Source organism: Gigantopelta aegis, chromosome 4, assembly GCF_016097555.1.
Source record: "Gigantopelta aegis isolate Gae_Host chromosome 4, Gae_host_genome, whole genome shotgun sequence".
Classification (NCBI taxonomy): Eukaryota; Metazoa; Mollusca; class Gastropoda; order Neomphalida; family Peltospiridae; genus Gigantopelta; species Gigantopelta aegis.
The window spans coordinates 75,358,375-75,379,187 of record NC_054702.1 but is presented as its reverse complement, the minus strand read 5'-3'; the positions used below and the strand labels follow the sequence as shown (position 1 = coordinate 75,379,187).

Below are 20,813 nucleotides of genomic sequence, written 5' to 3'. Positions count from 1 at the left end.
TGCAAGGCCACAAGTTAAGTCTAATGCTTAGTACCTTAGGTGTTACATTTTTTGATTTCTCATCAACTTTGGTTTTTACATTCTGAGATTCCTGTACTTTTCCCTGAAAGTCAAATCAACTAAATTCAACAAACGAAAAAAAACCCTGCAGAAGCAACAAGAACGAAAAAACAAAATACATGTGAACTAAGCAAAATAAATGATTCAAGATTTGCACTATAAAATAAAAAAAATCAAAGAAAGAATAATACATGTGCCAAAATATTCAACTGAAATAGGCTGCAACATAACACTCATAAAGGTCTATTAATATATGGATTAAAACATGAATACAACAGCAAGCATAGACTACTGTATACATTGTGACTTCATGAATCTCACCAAGCACTACTTATGACAATGCTTACATTGTTACTACAAAAAGAAATTCCTAAATAAACTCAACAGCACTGGTCACAAAAATTAGCTTCATCAATTTCAAACATAATAAATCCATAATCTTTTGTGTGTAAACTGTTTTATTTTGCAATCCAGAAAGAATATGCTACACCATTTAGCATATCTGTGTTTCATTAGTTCATGTCGAAAATTATTAACCTTAATTGTTCAAAATGTTTTCCCATGTTTCTGTTTGAAGCAAAATAATGCTTGAAGTTATGGTTATTTCTAGAGATCATTATCTATTTAAAAATTTTAAAATATTACTCTCTTTTTTTTCATTTTCAACATCTGTATTATTATGATTGCCATTACACCAAATGAATTTATCATTATGTACGTCTAATTGATGATGTAACCAATACTAAAAATGTTCTTTTAAATGTGATAACTCAAATTAGATAAAAAGAATATTCTAATTCAATCTGCTTATATAATATAAAAGTTTACAAGTCAATCAAATCTGTTTTCAACATATAAACCAGCATTAACATGTCATAGATTTATTGGACTCCTCAAGAACCTATTCCTCATGTACAAATTATGTTTATGTTTAAACTATTGAAAATGTGTGTGCATTTGTTACTGTAATCACCTAAGGGGTAACAGACGTAAATTACACTGTCAAATGTGTGAATATTATAAAAATCTGTTTAAAAATTATAACTACATCTCTAATCTTGCTAGCAAACTGGCACCTTTATTCACCAAAAGTCGGCTCATATTGCCAAGTTGTTAACAGTAGAGATAAATAGAAGTTGCCATAATATTTTGAACCTAATCTGATTTTAAAAACAAAATCAACAAAATAACAAGGGTCATGACACTGACTTTTTTAGTGTCATAGCTTAATTAACACCTTGTTGGTTCACCGTTTTACTTTGGTGCGAGACTGTACATCAACACGTCACGCCATTTGCAGGTTGACCTGTCCAGCTAGATTAATTTCAGTAATGGCAGAAAATACTAATTATTACTTTCATTTTAAAATACCGGTACATGTAATGACATTAATTTTCGGTTACTTTTACAATACTATCATGTTTTTAATGAAAATATTCCCGTTTTGCGTAAGTGTATTACTAGAAGTAGTTGTATTTGTTAACGAAATATTATAATTTGAATTGAGTATCTAATTTGAAGTCTGTCTGAATCAATGCGGAACATAAAACATTATGAAATATATAGAGGATAATAAACGAGTTACCAGTTATTATCAAATTTATGTCCTGAGTGAAATAAATGAAAATTATTTCACGAGGGACATAAATTTGATATCTGGTTTGTTATTCTATTTATTACCTCAGCTATTTTTTCTCTAAAAACCTTTATTTTCCACGCTCATGCACAAATGCCAACCTGTATAGAAATGATGTAAACCACTTTACACACAGTTCTGAGAATTACTATAACGTTGTAATTTAATTACGTTCATAAATAATTTTCAAAAACACAAGTTCTCTTTATTCTGCTTCAAAATCTATAATGAATTACATTAAAATTACATTTTGTTATAAATAATTTAACACCAAAAAACAGAGAGCCGTAAATGCAAATCTTTTAAACTACATGACATCATTTTATGTGTTTGTCAAATCGTGATTACGTCATATTTAGTACCGACAAAGTCATTGGTTTGTAAGCGTCAAATTGTCCAATAGTATTGTTCGTTAGACCAATGCAGAATATTTCTCATTGAGAAAATATCGAAAACATTTTCCCTGTTATGAGTGACCGCTGGGGTAATAAACCAATATATGTTCACTTTACCATTTTTTTATTTTTTATATCAAACTTCTCCCCTTTCTTGGGAAGTGAGAAGTCATTTCTCCTACTTATCAATTCTAGATTAGGGCCTAGTAACTATTCATAATTTTGCAACAGAAGCTCATGACCAACTGATCACCGGGTAAAAATTACAGCTGGACTTGGAACCAAAATGATTTAAAAGCATAGCACCAAACTGTTAAAGACTGGGATCCAAACTAATATTAACATTTAGCTTCTGACTACAGATTTCAAAGCTATCTTAGTGCTATGATATTGTAAACCATCATAAGCTATGACGTCACCATATCAAACGCCACAGTCTACAACAGGTTTACGATTTTGTAGAACTAAGATAGTTTTAAAAAACTGTCCTGTATGATATCCCTGAAACTGAACTTGCTTACAAAACAATAAATGAAAACTGAACATTTAACACTCAATACTAACAAAATAAACACTATTTAAAAACCCCCACCCAAAAACAAACAAACAATAAAATATAAAGGTATTAAAATTATTTTTTAAACTGATTTGTGAATATCTTGTCAAATTATGAACTAAAAGAAACAAAAACAAAAACAATCCCAAAACAACTATGAAGATAAGGTGAAGCTAAACTCACCGAATTGAGAGCCTTTTTCCAGTATATTGAATACCGGTACTAAATAAACACAACACAAACCAGTTGAACCACTATGAACAAATCAAATGTTATTACTTCACATAAAATAAAATTGTAACCAAATAAAATCTTTAGAAACCTCACACAATATTCTCTGTTTGGTATGATGGTATCTAAATAATAATATTAGCATACAGACAAAATCATCGGCCACTGGATGTCAAACATTTGATAATTTTAACATATAGTCTTAGAGAGGAAATCCATTACATTTGTCCATTAGTAGGACAAACAGAATAGCATATACCACAGCCTTTGCCGTGGTGCATTGGCTGGAATGAGAAATAGCCCAATAGCAATTCTAACATTGACAATGATGTATTTAAATGATACTGTGTAATATTATTTACTCTTTATTTACTCAGATGATATTATGCATAATTACATCTTTTTTATATCCTTGTTTATAAGGAAGCATGAACATGAAACTATCTAACAGAGTTAATCATGAATTTCATTTCTGTTAGTCAATTTCACCATACAATCCATTTTTTCATAACCAAGGAAAATAAGCCTTCACTCTCTCCCAAAATAACCCCCAAAACATGATTTTATGATCTTTTCCAAAGAAAAGAAAACAATGTTTGTTTAAAGGCATACAGTCACAGACTGTTGACCTAAATATTGGCACAACAAAGTATTATCTGAAACATACATTTGATTAGTTGCTAAACATATTTTATTTAACCATCTGCATACATATAACTACCACATCCCACTTACTAGTGATATTTTGTACAAATAATCCAATTACGGTGATTGATATTACTGAATCATCTGGAAATGGAGGAATACATACTAAGTATGAACAGTACAGTACAGGGGCATTACCGTAGCATGGTCTAGATGGAAGGGGGGTTTAAATAAGACTCCAACAGACCATTTTGTATACATTTTCCCTGGACACTATTGTACTGTAAACATTTATTTTAGCCTCAGTGTTGGTTGCATGTATACCCCCTCTACAAAAAATCCTGGATCTAAGTTTCTGTTTTGTTTAATGACACCACCGGAGCACATTGATTAATTAATCATCGGCTATTGGATGCCAAACATTTGGTAATTCTGACATATAGTCTTAGAGTACATTATTCCATTAGTAGCAAGGGATCTTTTATATGCACCATCCCACAGACAGGATAGTACATACCATCCTGGAACAGTGCCTACTAGTTTTAGAAAAGAATCATGCTGCTTCCAAATAAGGTCCAAATAGAACAGCACCTACACTGGTTGAAATGAAAAATAACACAGAGCCTCTGTGGGAGTTCATCAGACAACCTATGACAGGGCTCGCGCTGTCGGTAGCCAAATTAGCCATTGGCTAATTTTTACAAAAAATGGCTAATAAAATTTGCAAGTGGCTAAAATTTTGGCTAAGCCATTTTCTGTCTTCTGATGTGAACAAACGGTTACATAATCTATTCGACACCTCAAACATAATAATACTACCAAATATTCAATTAGCGTAATAGCGATCTCGTGACCGGTAACGAGAAACGGTGTCATGCAGAATACAGCGTAGGCCTTATAATGTTTGCTTATTTTAATAATCACGGTTATTAATTTTAACGGCATGCATTCAACATGTATGACAGCAATGTCTGGAAGATCTGTAACTTGTTATTTTTACGTTGTAAAATCTTTGAACCAAAGTAGGCTAATAATAACAGACCGACAATGCGTGTCAATTTGAATACACATGCCAGTTCAGGGCCGACAGACATGTAGGCTATCTCAAGGGCCGAGTTCAGCCAGACCGAGCGAAAACAAAACGTTCGCTAGACTGGTTTGTGCGCTTCACGTTAAACCAAATGGACACGACGAACACCAATCAAATAGTTCGCGAACGTTAGGAAGAACATTCGTTGGCTGAACTGAACAGCTCTCGGTGGAATATACGTCACGCCTCAGTCAGCTGACACCCGAGTGTCAAGAGACATTGTTGCGGACATTAAACAATACGATTATGCAAAAGTAAATTTGATGTAAATTTGTAGAAAAACAATAGTTATTTGCATCAATGAATACCTAACTGCAGTTTGTGTTTATTCCTTTGTCTTTGTTAATTTCGTACCCATGGTCGAGAGCACGCATGCAAATCGCGATCATCGGAAATGAACATGCAGTATTTAAATTATACAAATTGCAGTTAAATGTACAATGAATAAAATTAGTTTACAATAATCATATTTGTTAGATAAGTTTAGATATAAATTTGTAAGACTGTGAGGTGACATTTAATAAGTTAGACGGATTTTAAAAAGACCGTAAATTGTTATTTTATTAAAGTTTTTTTTTTTTTTTTTTTTATAAATGGAGTATACTATGAAGTCGGCATTCTTAGCCGGGGTATTTTGTAAGCAGAAATCACAACAAACATTTAACACGACGCTGAAATCAACCGCAACAACATGGCACAAAGTCTGAAATTGTTTGGGGTGGGGAATTGGGGAAAAAAAAAAAAAAAAAAAAAAAAAAAAAAAAGCAATTCAAACTAAAAAAAGCAATTCAAACTAACATAAGGATTGCTATTTACAGAAATAATGAGCTCTATATATAAAAAAAAAGCTCTCAAATTTTTATTTGGAAAAAAAGGAAGAAAAAACCCACACCATTCATAAACATCCAACCCACCCCCATATTTCTGTATGTTTGTTAATTTAATGCCATAGGCCTTAGAAGTGGGGGTGGGTGTATGGGGTACTGGCTTCAAACTCTGAAGATTTTGCATAACCCCATCCCAATCCCAAACCCGCTAAAAAATCGAAGTAATATATTAACTGCCCCTACCCCCATTGAGGTTTTGTTATTCCTATTTATTCCAGTTTGTACACAATTAGCTGAAAAAGATACATTTTCATATTCATATATAAATACTCTATACAGTACTGCATAAAACAAATTTGGCTAAAGCACTTTCAATATGGCTAATAAAAATTCCATTGGCTAATATTTTGGCTACAGGTATTTTTGATCCAGGGTGAGCCCTGCTATGACAATGCAAACTTAGCTACAGTTAGCTACAGTCTTCGCCATGAACAAAATCAAGGCAAGCTACAGATCACTCTCCTAATATGGTGCCAGATGAGCTATCATATGGAAGTTTCAAACATAAAATTTAGTTCACATTTTGCTGCAAGACTATCGATTTTCAGCTCTCCTAAAACCTTCTAGGCGAGTAAGGAGGTGATTGAGAGTGATGACTCGCCTTTCCTGGCAAAGACAGCAGCTACATGCATCCCTTTTCGTAAGCTGGGTTACGAGCAGAATTTCACTGCATGTTAGCTAATGATAAGCAAATAAATAAAATCAGGCATCCACAAATTTAATAAATAATCATTTTGTTTATGTATTGTTTATGCAGGTTTATCTTGCATAACTCATGTACCGTTTATGTAAAACTTACTGAATGATCTAATCAACAATGCATTATCTTTCATTTTGTTTATTATTGTAAACAAACATGTTTTTTGGCATAATCCTTTTCCAGGTTATGCAAATTCTGAATTTGTGGATGCCTGAAAATTATCAAGATTTATTTATTTTATCCATTCAAGTATTAATAAAACATGTTTTGTTCTTAGTTAATTGTTCAAATCTATAACTGCTAGGAAACAAAATAAGAAAAGCAGTGCCATCCCATTGTCAGTATGTGTAAAAAGTAAGTACTACTATATAATTTTAATGCTGTGTAGTTTGGAAAAGTAATGCTTTCATGTTAGCTATTACTCTCCAACATATATTTCTCAATACCACCAAAACCACAAAGAACCAAGGAAAAGAAAGAGGAAAAAAGGATTAAAACTAGACATTAAGAACAAAATGAAATAAATCTGCATAAAGAAAACCCACATATATTAGGAATTTGTGTTAAAAAGAATTCTAATAGAACCATACTTATTTTCATGCAATTGCGAATACACACCAAATATATATATATATATATATTTTTTAATAATATACCTGTGACTTTGATCCGGAAATCCCGAGTTCGACAACCTCCAACACGTAATGCAGACATTCCTTGTCATACAACAAACTACTGTGCTCCACCAGCCACAGGAGAAGACACTTGAAAGCTGCGACTATCATAGAGTGCAGGTCGCGTGAGTGGGACGGGGCGGGGCGACTGCACTGATAAACAATGAAGTCGCAGATCCACTTCACTGTGCGCTTGCACATCAACATGTTTGGAGGTTGGATCGACACTTTGGCTAACCCAGCAAGCAGCTCCATGGCCGCCAGTGCCGTGTTGAGTTCCGACTTCCATGACGCCATCAGCCGGTTACACACCAGGGAGGTGGCATGACCAAACAGACTGTAGGCACTGTCTGAAATAACAGTTTACAACAGAGGGAGATTTTCAGTTGAAGCAACAGTTTTGAAGGTGAAAATAATTTGCATATTTAAAACTCAAAGGCATAATCATATATATTCAAACATTAAGATTGTTTCAAGGAAACGGTTATTCAAAGCAGAATTAAATCTCTCTTGCCGAGTGGCAACACAATACAGTTTATGATTGTACACATGACTGATTCTGTATTAGTACTGTAAAGTAAAAAGTGTTTTGTTGTAAGAGCTGTCGACAGTGTGTGGTATGAAATTTCTTGGCTGTTCAACTAAGAAACAGTCATTAACATGCACAAGTAATAAAAGAATACAAAAAACATAAAATGACATAGCAACAATTACACAACTGACAAAGTAAAATCTAAACCTTTTAAGCACTTATTAACTCATTTATTGTCAACAATTTACCTAATCCAAAGGCAGACAAAGCATCTAAAACAGAAGAGTGGTGGAGATGGTGCAAAAGAATACATGTACAAAATCAAGAGTAGTTCAAATGCTCAGAAAAAGAAAATTGAATAATGACCGCCACGGAAATATAAAATAAAGAACATTAACACATCCACTCAACATATTTTTTTGTATTATATACATCCAATGAAATATATAGATCTACAACAAACCATAAAAGTGATATTCGGTGAAAAGTCATATTTTCATTGTATTTTAGTTAGTGAAAATATAGAAATATTTACTTTTTTTCAGTTCATGATTAAATTATCTCTCTTGTAAATTATTGTTTTGATTATTGAGGGCAATGTCATTTCTTCGTGTTTAAGTTTGATGATTACAAATGCATTTGATCGTATTTGAAAAAAAAAAAAATTAAGTAAACTAAACCATTGTACCTATAAAAAGTGTATATGAAGTGTAATTACGATAAAATGTCTAAACCTTATTGAATACAAAGCTAAATAATGATGACACAGTGTAAGTTATAATTGAATTTGGCGTTTGATTCGTTTTGTTTCTGTGGGTGGATCGCTTTGTTTGTACAGCAGTATTATTAAATAATTATTAATTTATTAATTAAATAAAAAACATTAAAATTCATGTAAATTTTCAGCAAAAGTTCAACTGGAAGAAATATACTATGGTATTACATGTTTTTGATAGGATAAGCGAAAGATATTAACATAAAGTGATGTGTAAAAACCATATTTTCACTCATTGCTTCACAATTTGTGAAAATATGGTTTTCACACATCACTCGTTGACATCGTATTAAAAAACCCCCCATGAAATGGCCTCTATGTATTTTCCAGACACAGAAGATAATGTAACACTTTCAAGCACGTAGAAAACTGCCAGAAACTCACATTTTTGTAACAAATTATGTTGCTTAGTCTACACCTGTAACTTAGAGTTGGGTGTAATTAACATCGAGGTCAATCCTGTCACAATATTGGACACTTAAAAAGTGGGGGGACTCTCGACTCGACTAACGATGAAGTTAGACATGGTTTCATGCGCTCTAGACTAACCCCCCCCCACCCTTGGGGGGATTTCTCGCCAGTTACGGGAAGCTGTTGGAATACAGCGTCGCTTATACCGGGTCACAGGCAACCGTGACTTTGGTATATGGCGATGCGACTACGGCCAAGACGAAGAGGAGGTCCCGTCTGCGTCGCCGCCCCATCACGACCAAACCGGCCAACATGAGCAGCCAACTCATGTGGTACCACGGCCAACGTCAACCGTTCCAGCTCATCGTCCGTCCGCGTTGAGACTTCCACCCCCCTACAGGGGTCTCCACTGAGACGACTTTGGATGTTGGTGCTGCAAAGCGGAAGGCCGTGACCCCTCTGGGGGACCAACCTGCCTGCCCGGGACAACTGGAAGCTTGCAGCTGGAAAGATCCGAGGCCAGTACTCCAAGTACTTGGTGGGCGACGTCACGGACCCCGACAGACTGCCAGGCGGGGTCCATGAGGAGAACTTCAAGACCTTCTCGGATGGCCACCAGATCGCCATCCACACCACGGATCTACGGGGCGTGGGGCAAGCCCTAGTGGTCACTTCGCGATGGGATGGTCTTTACCGACAAGGAATCCTCTACAAGGAGATGGACAACTACACCGTCCACAGGATTATGAAGATCATCGCCTGTGCCCAGTACCTCCAGCTAGTCAAGTGCTTGTGGACCCACAGCTTCAGGAAGCTGGTGCCACTCTTTAACGAGGACATCATCATCGCCTCCCCGTAGCCGCCAACCTTACCTAGGACAGGTAACCTCCTTTTTTGGGCGTAGGTGGACTTAAAAATATTTGGCCGTGGCTCAAAATTTCTATGTTTATTTTTTTATAAATAGTCCAACGCACTTTACTTTGGCGCCCGTTAAAACCTTTTAGGCTGTGCATTCAAATATACTTTTGGTTTTAATTTCTTAGTCCAGACATGGTTAGGATGCAGATTATTCTCCGTAGACTTAGGCTTTTTTGACCTTACTAAAAATTTTATTCCAAATTCCGCCCACTTCAAACTTACCCCCCCACCCTGTCCCAAACTTAGTCACTGGCGAAAGTCAGAGATTAAGCCCGTGATAGGCGTGCGTGAAGCCTCCGTTATATAAACATATATAAACTTAAGAACAGATGTCACTACCAGATTTTCAAAGTTAGTACCACTGAAAAATGTTAACATCAAGGCCTTACTTACTCAAAGAAATTAAACCTGACACAGGTACATCACTTTAATACTTTAAAGGTGCAGACCCTAGTTTCAACCCATAAAAACGGACACTATGTTTGGTTAATTTGCAAGCCTGTAACACATTTAGATAAAGTTACAACATCATATAATGAATCAAGAGTCTGTGACATTAAAACATATCATAAGAGTTTGTCTCCCTAACCATTACTTCTCAGAGATAGGTGCGTTTTTTAAAATACAAAGAATGCATTTCAAGATATTAGAAATCCCAGGATGATCAGAATCACTTCGGATGTATAGAAATGGATAATCTATACAATAAAATCTTGATAATGTCTGATTTCAGTGGTCAAAAAATTGTAAAACATTATGTCACAGTGCTTAAAAAGGAGGCTCTGTCCCTTTAAAATGAGAATGAACAATCTCCTCCATATGATGAGTAAGTGTTTACCATGTTTAACATGACTGATCCTGTCAGAGCTGGCGTCCTTCACTGGCATCACATTTTCTTCTGCATTCTCACAGGTCGCCAGGTCCTGGACGAGCAGCATCAGTCCTCCTGCAGAGATCACAAGTAAAACTTTAAAAAAAAAATTGTTTAACGACACCACTAGAGTGATTACAAGTAAAACACACTGGGTTTCCTTACACTAAGAAATACCAGCCAATTTCGGCAACTAAATCCAAGTTGACTTTAGAACCAGTTTAAATGTTAAATAAATTCCATCAACACTAATGGAAATTCTGTGAATTCTGTTCATTTTCGTGGATAACCACTGGATCTAAATTTGTTAACCACAATTTGTTTTAAAAACAAACCCAATATTTAATACTTTTCACTGTTGGTAAAATGTAATATCAAACTGACAGTCACAATCAGCCATCAATCCCTCAACAGTGTCTTTCTGCATGTACTGCCATGATAAAATACTCATTGAAAACCTCTTTTTCAACTCAAAGTTCCCAAGTATTTTTCTCTGAAAAATTAAAAAGTAAATGGACCATAATATCTATTAAAGATATTTCCAGTTGTGCTATTATTATTTCTGGCCAGAGTGGATAATATGAACTGGCAAATGCACTGCATGTTGTATACAGTGTTGACTTATGTATCAAGCAAGATATCTTGTCTGCAGTATCCTAAAAGCTAATAATCTAATATTAAAAACAAGTCCTTGAATTAACTATGAATGTATCCATAGGACAACATTACACTGATAGACAGATACATGTATGGATAGATGAACAACCAAATATACGGATGAATAGATCAGTGAAAAAATGGACGTACGGGTGCATGAATGAATGAATGAATGAACGAACGAATGGATGGAGGATATTTGCATGAACAAACAAGCTTATAGCTATATTTTCAAGATGTTTGCAGGGAAATTAAAAACCTCATAAAGTATGATTAGCATTTACCAAGCAGCATCTGAGTGTTGGCACTGTCTGTCTCATTGGATAACGCCTTCTGCAGCAGATCAATTGTCCTTGCCTTCAGGGACAGGAACGTCAAACCAGATTTAATGTTGAAGTGACTATTTAGAGTATCTGCAGATGGTAATGCATTGTTAATGGTACATATATAAGTTAAGTTTAAGTTAAGTTTATTATTAAGTATTATCATTTATTATAATTATTAAATATTTGATGGATATTATTCAACAAAAAATCAAAAATCAAATAATTAATTTATCTCAAATCTTAATCTACAATTTACAAAATCCAAAACATCATGTGATTTTGTGTGGTCATAAACAGTTCATAAGTTGAAAATAAATTATAATGTAAAATATTTTCACACAAATTGGCGAATTTACACTGAAGATAAAATAAAGCAAGTAAAAGTAAAATCAACCTTTTATTTCCAAATCCTTGAAATGAAGTGGCAGACAAAGCATCGACAGAAGTAAGTGGATACAAGCTTTTCGGAGTTCAACATATGATATATGCTCACAGTGCCTGCCAAAGACATATCAGTACTATCAGAGGTGAAATTTATACATACAATGCAAATGTGTTTACTCTAAAAGTAGGAAGCCACAGAATAATTAATTAATGTTTCACACAAAGAACAGAAGTAAACTATGTTGAATAAAAAATTTCTTACACACCCACTGGTGAGAACACCATTAGTTATCGTGGTAACACAAGCTAATAACACAGGCAAAAATATTATTGGTAGTAAATCTTAAGGCAGAGATGAATATTGTGTGTAGAACGCAGAAAATTGCATTTCAGGACCTCTAGTTTTCAAAATGTTATGGGGAAGCCTACCCCCAAACCACCCTAGAAACTTTGCTTTGAACCCTTGATCTCAGTCAGCTTCCCCCCCCCCCCCCCAGTGTCTACTTGCTTCATCGGTGCCTGTAACACACATGAGTGACATACGACTGGTTACTCCTAGGTAATGAACAGATAACCTCTGCCATACCATCCGATGGATAAAAAAGAACAAATCGAAATTGATTGCTTTGTCACATATAACCTGAAGTTGATTTCTAAGTTAACTGCAAACACTAGGGCCGTAAATAGGTTTTAGTTGTTTTTGAGGATATGTAAGAAATAGAATACTACATTTGTATCCATTAGACACTATTTATGTTATAACTAGTTGTTTAATAACACATTCAACTTGCGTTCACTCATTAGATATGTTTTAAAACAACTCACTGTAAGATAAATGTTATCTAAGAGTTACTCATATAGTATTCTCTATATAACAATATAAATAGATTATTAGCTAGAAGTATGTTTATGCTCTAGGAGAAAAGGAATGTTTTATTTGAGCCTCTAGCGTAAGTTAAATTATCTTATTCAGAATCAGTTCCAGATGCTTCAAATAGAATACTCTATCTCAAAGTGATATTAAGTAACAAATTAAAATCTATCACCAAAACAAATTATTTAACTTAACACAACTTTAAGTTGGGCATTGTTTTAACCCAGATCAGTTGTAAAGCTACCACAAGCAAAATCCTTCATTGCAATAATGTGACATACAATTAACAAATAACAGGCTACCAACTTAAAAAATTATTGAACTCGATTCAGACTTAAAAAGTCGGGTGGCTCTGGTTTTACTCAAAACCAGTTCTAAAAATTTCAGATATAATACTCCGTTTCAGATATCTCCGAGTAATGAATTGGAAGCTATAAGTTGTAACGAGATGAATTTGATACTGACTTGAAGTCTGGAGATTTCACGAGCACCAGTTCGATAGCACTGAGGAAGTAAGGCACGAGAATGTGAACACCAGTCAAATCAACACGGAGCAGATCACACGAATTGAACAGGATGTTTACCAACACCTGACCGCTGATGACGTTCTGCAAAACAAATACATACCACAAGGGATTAATATTTAACGTTTATAATAATAACAACAATAACAATTATTATTATTATTATTAATATTACTATAACTGCCAAAAATTTATAATTATATAATATAAAAAGTGAGGTTAATCTCCGATTATTATACACAAGTGAGCAGAAAATTGGACCAAATTATCTATTAAAACCACAAAAAGTGCAAAAAGCCAGATATTACTTGAAATTATTTCACCAAACTATAATAAAATCACAAATGGTGAATTTAGCGAGTAACAGAACTAGCCCTAAAGCATTATATATAAAATAAAAGTAAATGGCCCATAACCCATTTCAAAATAAAAACTGAAATAATCTTTAAAATACTGAAAACAATTCCTGAAATAAATATAATTTTAAAGCATTTTTACATCAAATCCATTTTACTTTGTGAAAACTTAGTTTGTGTAAAAATAACCTAATTATCAAATTGAATTAGGTTAAAAATATGGGTAGTTGAATAAAGCAATAAATATATCAACGACTGATGTTCTAAAAACAGATATTAAGTTTGCATATTACCTCATCCGTCTGTAGCCCATAGTACACACAGAGATAAAATTATCAATGGTTGATGGCCTCAAAAACCTGAATCTCTGGACTATTTTATATCTCAAAGTTTCACATTATACAGACAGTCTGCATTTCATGAAATGAATAGCTAGTCAGATATTCAGTTTGCAGATTACCTCATCGGTCTGTAGCCCATAGTACACACAGAGATAGAATCTAGAGAAGTAGATAGGCAGGATCTCCTCCCCTGTCTTATGTGACGAGAACATTCGGCAGAGTGTGCCTACAGCCTCAGCACGACCCGATTCATACGTGTTGTCACACAAAACATCACTGTTCACCTGCTCGGATGTCAAGCTTTCGAGAAATGAACTGGTTCGGTTAGGCTTGTCTGTGAAGTAATAAAACCATAAAATTCTAGCTTTAAATCATTGGTTTGACGACACAATTCTCTAATTACAGGAACAGTAAAGTAATGAAACTTTCCTACAGAGTAAAAGGGATACCTAGAGCATTTATTCCAGATATTTTTAACATACACAAAAAATATAAGCAAAAAGATATGTTTCCAGTGTTGATCAAAGCACCATTTTAATAACTACTATATGTGTCACAATTTGTGCAACCACAATAGATTAATTTTTCTCTAAATATCATTCACAGAAAGTTTGAAATCTAAAATTGCATAAATATATATATATTTTTTAAATTTCTACAACACTCACATACTTGTCATCTCAAAGAGACTTGGACTAATTCACATTTGTGAGGTTTTGGGCCATATTAAAAAACATGAATTACTGTATATCTTCGCCCATAAGTCAAATTTGTTTCACCATTATTATTTTACAACTTGGGAAGTCGACTTATACGTTTCCCCCAAAAATTTGTTTACCGTTTTTGGGATGATTTTACAAGTTTTATTGTTGAATTAAGTCCAGTATTTATACTCAAATATGTTAATTTGACAAATTTATTTTTTATAACTTTTTTGGGGTGGGCATTAGATCAGTTTTGGTTATGGGGAAAGACGTACGATATCACTCACATTGCTAAGACAGCAGTCCACTTAGTTACAATAATAGCAAAGGTGTAAACAATACTAACTAGCTGTTGCCTATGTTTATTCTGAAATCTGGTTTCTGGCATTAATTGTTGTTCAAACAATCTTTTGTACACAATATTTCCATGATTAGCTTCATGAATATTAATTGACTTTCACTAAAAATGAAAATAGTGTAGACTGGTCTCTGCAGTTCACTAGGCAACAGGAACATATATCATTTTGCACAAAAACCAGTACACTTTCTACAACAGAGTTGTTCTCTGTATATTGTTAATATGGCGTCTACAACATGTGATTCTACTTTCAGTTTTAGACTAGATATTGTAGTGATAAATAAAGTTGTTGTCTATGCACAAAACCATGCTGTACAGTGCTATAAGGTAACAGTGAAACAGCCTTCACTATCTACTAAGGGCATATTTCATTTGGATGCTATGTGGTTTGATTGGAAATGGAATATCGCGATGTACAAAGCCAAAGTTTGTAAAATAATTTACTTTTGTTCAAATATTATACATATGTGCCATTTACGATTCTCATTTGCTGAAACTAAGAAATACTTTAATATTTATAAGTTGTGTTTCATGGGTCGACTAATAAATGAGGGCTTGAAATTAGGGACTTAACAGCTGAGATCGACTACAGGCGAAGATATACGGTAAACAGAATTAAATGTCTTGCCTAACATTTGCCTTTTTTATTCCTGATATATAATTCTATTTAAAAACATTAATATGAAAAACAAAACAATATTATGACGAATTAAACATCTTGACTACCATAAACTTATTTGATGACAGTAAAAGTTGCATCCATAAATGTTCATCTCCATGCAGGTTAATTAAAAAATATATAATAATAATTTAAAAAACCCAAAACAAAAACAACTCTTCAATTAATGGACTTACAGTGGGAAATAGAGCTAAACATGAAATTTTAAAGCTTAACTAAATGCAAAAGTTGATGCATTGCTACCACTTTACAAAAGTAATATTTATATCTTGCTTTTTACTTCACTAAAAGCAAGACAAAAATGTAACGATGCAGTTATGACTCCAGTTTCAATGATCTACGCCTTATAGTTTAAACTTTCAGCTTAAGGCTTCTTAAATAGTTTTGCAGCTATCTCTATATATGACCATAACCAATAACTCACCTGGTGCAGCATGTAATGAGTGAAGTTTGACTCCGACCAATGCAGCATCGAAGAGCCATGCTCCAAACAGGTGTAGAATGCTGTTACACCGTGGCCGACTGGGTGAGAACGGCAGCTGATTGTCAATACACAGATGGGTCTGGATGTTGTTTGTAGGTGGTAAGTGTAGTTTCTGTAAAAGATGACTGGGTTTCGAAGATGCTGCAAAATAAGAAAACATATTAAATTCTTCCCAACCAAAATGAAAATATTAATTTCTTCAAAATCTACGCTTCATTTCAAACTATCTGTCATACAACATACCAACTAATGTTGCATCTATTTTTAATATAAATAAGGGGAAATCACTAAACAAAAAGCCTCAACATTAGTTTAAAAGTTTATTGTTAATGACATCATAGATTGTACTAAAATGATGTCATCCATTTATGGTTACTCAGGACAGTTGGGTCATGATCACATAATATCCAATCACATATGTTGGAGACGATATTTATCTATAACAGGTCATTCCTTAGGGGCCGTCCATAATTTTCAACATTTTCACGAGCGTACAAACCGTACGCGCAGGGTGTGTGTGTCTGTGTGACGGGGTTAAGGGGCCAGCGCACACTTTTTTTGAAAATGAAAAATGTCGATCAACAGGGGATGTACACTTTTAGGGGGGGGGGGGGGGGGGGGGGGGGGGGGGGTGGTCAAAAATGTACGGTTTGTACACTTGTGAAAATGTTGAAAATTATGGACGGTCCCTTACACAGGCAATGCAAGAAACTATTATTTTATACCTGGGTTGGTCTGCTGCAATATTTTGTATATGCATACATGTTTAAAATAAAAATTTATTTTATGAGTTGTGGGTAGTAAACAAAATTGCCTTTATGTGACTCTATTCATGTTAACTGTGGTGGCTTGGATTAGCAAGAAGAGATGTCTAAACAATAGGAGAAAAGGAAAAAGAAGAAAGTTAGTGTCACATGATTGGAACAGAAAGCCAAAGACTTGGTGGAAGATGTTAGCCGTTTCATTGGCTGTTGGAATGTCTGGACCAGTCTACTGAAATAGGGGTAAATACCATTGGTTAGAGGTCAGGTTAATTATTCATGAAAAGAGGAAAGTTTTCTGGAACAAGCTTCATCAGTTAATCAGAGCAGTGTGAACTTCTTGTAGTATAACCTGGATTTTAGATAAAGTAAATTTCAGGGCATAACACTTCTGATGTATATGTATGTACACATGGTTATCCAACATACAAATAATAAACAGACCTGTCAACCTTTAGTCAAGAGAAAGCAGGAGGTGTGTGTTGAAAAAGCAGGAGATTTTTAAAATTAACACAATTTAACCCAAAATCGTAAGATTAAAAAATATATATATATTACAATAAGTTATATGGACACTACATAATGTCATATATACTTGTTAACCTTAGATCTTGGCATTAAAAAGAAAAAATATTTAAAAAATTAATTAATTAAAAATATATATTATTATTAATTTTTTTTAAAGTTTAAAGTTTTTTTTAAATAACTTTTATCCAAAAATGTTAAGAACACGAACAAGAAATAAAAAAATTAATTAGTACATTTACGGTATTACACTTACCGCCTTACAGGTTACGTTACATCATAAGTAAAACCTCATTACGGACATCGTGTGAAATTTAACGGAATTATACCCATTTCCGTGAGTAACTTTATCTCCAACACAACATTTATTATTGTACAAAAATAATCTCTTGAAGTGTACCCTTGTTACCAACATTTTACTGCGCAAACATACAAAATTAACTGACACAAGTATGTTTATATAGCTAATTGGTCTTTTCCTTGTCTTGCTGTGACATGTGATTTTAACATGCATAGTGTGTATCGCTGTCAACTCTGGGCCAGAGCCTGGCACTTCAGATTCGTCATAGTTGCATTACATAACCTAGTGGGAAGACATTTTACAATTCAGAGGCGTTATTAGAACTAAATTGGATAGTTATATATATATGGCAACACTGAATGGCAATACACAGCCTGTTGAATTAGTGGCAACACGCTTCGTAGCCATTACGATGACAACAAACATTATAATAACACGTCATTTTATAAACTCCATGTGCTTTTTTAACGATATAAATATCCCACAAGTCTTACTTCGGCAAAGGTTAAACAGTCGGGACAATTCGGCCTGTTACATTCTCGGAAACCGAAATAAGTCAACATTTTCCGAATGCAAATGAGTTACTTCCCTTATGTTATTTTGGCAAAACGGGATTGATTTTTTTTTATACTTACAAAAATGTCATTTAACAGAAAAAATTGTCTCCCGCACAGGTGGCGGAAGATTTGATCAAATACCGGGAGACTCCCGCGGAATCCGGGAGGGTTGACAGGTCTGATAATAAATTCACTTTTTAAGGAAGGGTGTGTAGAAATATAATAATACATTTGTGCCCATTGGAGTCATTTTATCTTACAACGTGGTTTTCAAAAATATCTAACTCGCTTTCTCTCATTACATACAACCGGCAACCTCATTGTAAAATAAATTCTTTCAAAGGGGTATTATATTATTATCTATGTCTCTCGCCTCCCACATGTTACATCACAACAAGGTACAACACACAGGCAGTCATCACCTCTTTGAGTGAGAGTTCCCGCCAACACCTGCATGGGTTTCGCCATCTTCCTCTGTCCAGGTGGAGTCACTGGTGTTGCTGAAGTCTGTTTACATGTAGACTGAGGGGCCATCAGGTTCTCTTCTTTCACCGACTGAGATAGTCCTGAATTACCAAACAGCTATCAAATACTAAATAATGGATGTTGAATTTGTGAGAAATATCTGATGACAGATTTGTAACAAAAACACATCCAAAATTATGTTTCGACCTAGGAATATGTGAAATTACAAAACAGTTCCAAGTTATTCGCTCATATTTTGGGTACTTTGATGCTTAATAGTTAATTAAAAAAGTATTTAAATATAAACATGGTTACTAGTTACTCATTGATATATTAATATTTATCCTGTAACCTGTTTCTACTGGCCGATTATGATGACTGATTAAAGCAAAATAATAAATGTGTACCAGCCTATTATGACTTTTGACGTCACATAGTGACATCACATGCATAGCTACCTTACAAAATCGCTCATTATACCTTTAGGTCATCATACAATGTATCTGAAATAACAGAAATAATAGCTTTACCCTAACTTTTTATGGTTTGCAGGATAAAGATAATAATCATGTTAGGATAAATGAGAAATTTCTCATTCTTACTTCACAGGATAAAGCTGATATTCTATGTCATTAACTAGTTATTCTGTGTATCTACTTTTTTCAAGTTTTTTTTTAAAATAAGAAACTTAATTAAAATAGATATCACAAACCAATCAAACAAAATAACCATTTTAACATGCAGCTGGTAATACCTACAAATGATAGCCCACAAAAAATTATAATCAATGTTCTATGAATGAAAAGATGACTATACATATGATGTCACATGTATGTGACGTCAAAAGCATCATAATCTACTAGTATACATTCATGACTTTGCCTTAATCAGGCATCATAATCGACCAACAGAAACAGTGGTTGCAGGATAAATTAGTTTTGTAGATATCTGTCCTATTTACCTAAAAATGCGTTGATCATGATGGAGACTCCCCTCATGGCCTTGTAGAAGATGACGGGCAGTTTCTGCAGACACTCGTGTTGACTGGGCTCCACCACGTCGTGGCTCGACAGGGCGTATTGCAGGAAGCGCTGGGTCCCGCCGATGATCATTGGTTTACTCAGATCCACCGGGTTCTGCAGGATGTGCAGGAAACGAAACCAGCTCTGGGTGATGCATTCCTGACTGATGTCAGATGGTATCAAAGCCATATCGTCCTCACCTAGACAGCAAAAAATCCATATGTTAAAATGATAGACCATGGGTTAATTAACACATTAGTAAGCAACTATCTACATATAATGTCAATTTTACATTTATGTGGTTTTAAACATTTTGATCTAATCACAACCTGCTTAAAGTAGGGTTCTATCCACAATGGAGGGCACAGGTCAGGTCCAACTACAACTTTAATGTTGTAACCAGTACTGATACTGAAAATTATCACTTATTGTCACTAAATTTCACCCTTTTTAATACTTAATTTTGGAGCATACTGCAAAAGTTGACACCATCACAGGAAAATTAATATCTAGATCTCACTGTTTGACTTTGTCACGGTGAGACAAAAAACTGAAGTACTCATTCACTTACAGACAAGGAGTTCTGGGTAGCCTGGCCCATACATCATTCGGACGAGATGTGAAGTGAGAGCGTGGTTGATCTTGTGCCACTGAATAACAAGCGCTTCGTGATGGCGCCAGAACAAACACATGTTGTGGAAGGTCTTCCACAGTGACGGGGATGGAAAACACTTGGAACAGGAGATGATCCAAATCCCAAACAGAACACTGAGCACTCTCTCACACAGGTGGTCACCAATGTCATCTGTGAAAACAAAACATCACTATACAACTTTGAACACTGTGCAAAATATATAATATCACCACTGTCACTTTATAATCAAACAGTGCAATCTGAGAAAAAAAAGGACAAAGCAAGAATCATATATTACGGTACTTTTTAATTTAGTTTACAATACACTTCAATATAAAAAATATAAAAGAATCTTCACAGCAAAAGAAACAACAAAAAGCCAGTACAGTACCAGTATGTATATGTATGTGTATGTGTATGTGTATGTGTATGTGTATGTGTATGTGTATGTGTATGTGTATGTATATATATATATATATA

At 34.3% G+C, this 20,813-nt stretch overlaps 1 protein-coding gene across 5 annotated transcripts in view; it reads right to left on the bottom strand.

Annotated features, from left to right (window-relative positions):
• Window positions 1–20,813, bottom strand: part of LOC121371094 (ral GTPase-activating protein subunit beta-like) — a 58,917-nt gene that overhangs the window by 30,354 nt on the left and 7,750 nt on the right. For 2 of the 5 annotated variants that reach the window (XM_041496737.1, XM_041496738.1), the window contains 11 exons: window positions 20,271–20,504; window positions 19,639–19,899; window positions 18,635–18,778; window positions 16,009–16,209; window positions 13,963–14,177; window positions 13,088–13,230; window positions 11,759–11,862; window positions 11,323–11,451; window positions 10,349–10,456; window positions 6,857–7,224; window positions 35–103 (listed from right to left, as the gene is read on the bottom strand). In XM_041496737.1, the coding sequence (XP_041352671.1) occupies window positions 35–103; window positions 6,857–7,224; window positions 10,349–10,456; window positions 11,323–11,451; window positions 11,759–11,862; window positions 13,088–13,230; window positions 13,963–14,177; window positions 16,009–16,209; window positions 18,635–18,778; window positions 19,639–19,899; window positions 20,271–20,504 (1,976 nt within the window). Of the gene's footprint in view, window positions 1–34; window positions 104–2,830; window positions 2,870–6,856; window positions 7,225–10,348; window positions 10,457–11,322; window positions 11,452–11,758; window positions 11,863–13,087; window positions 13,231–13,962; window positions 14,178–16,008; window positions 16,210–18,634; window positions 18,779–19,638; window positions 19,900–20,270; window positions 20,505–20,813 lie in introns of all 5 variants that reach the window. The other 3 variants (XM_041496741.1, XM_041496742.1, XM_041496740.1) reach the window with 2 other exon arrangements.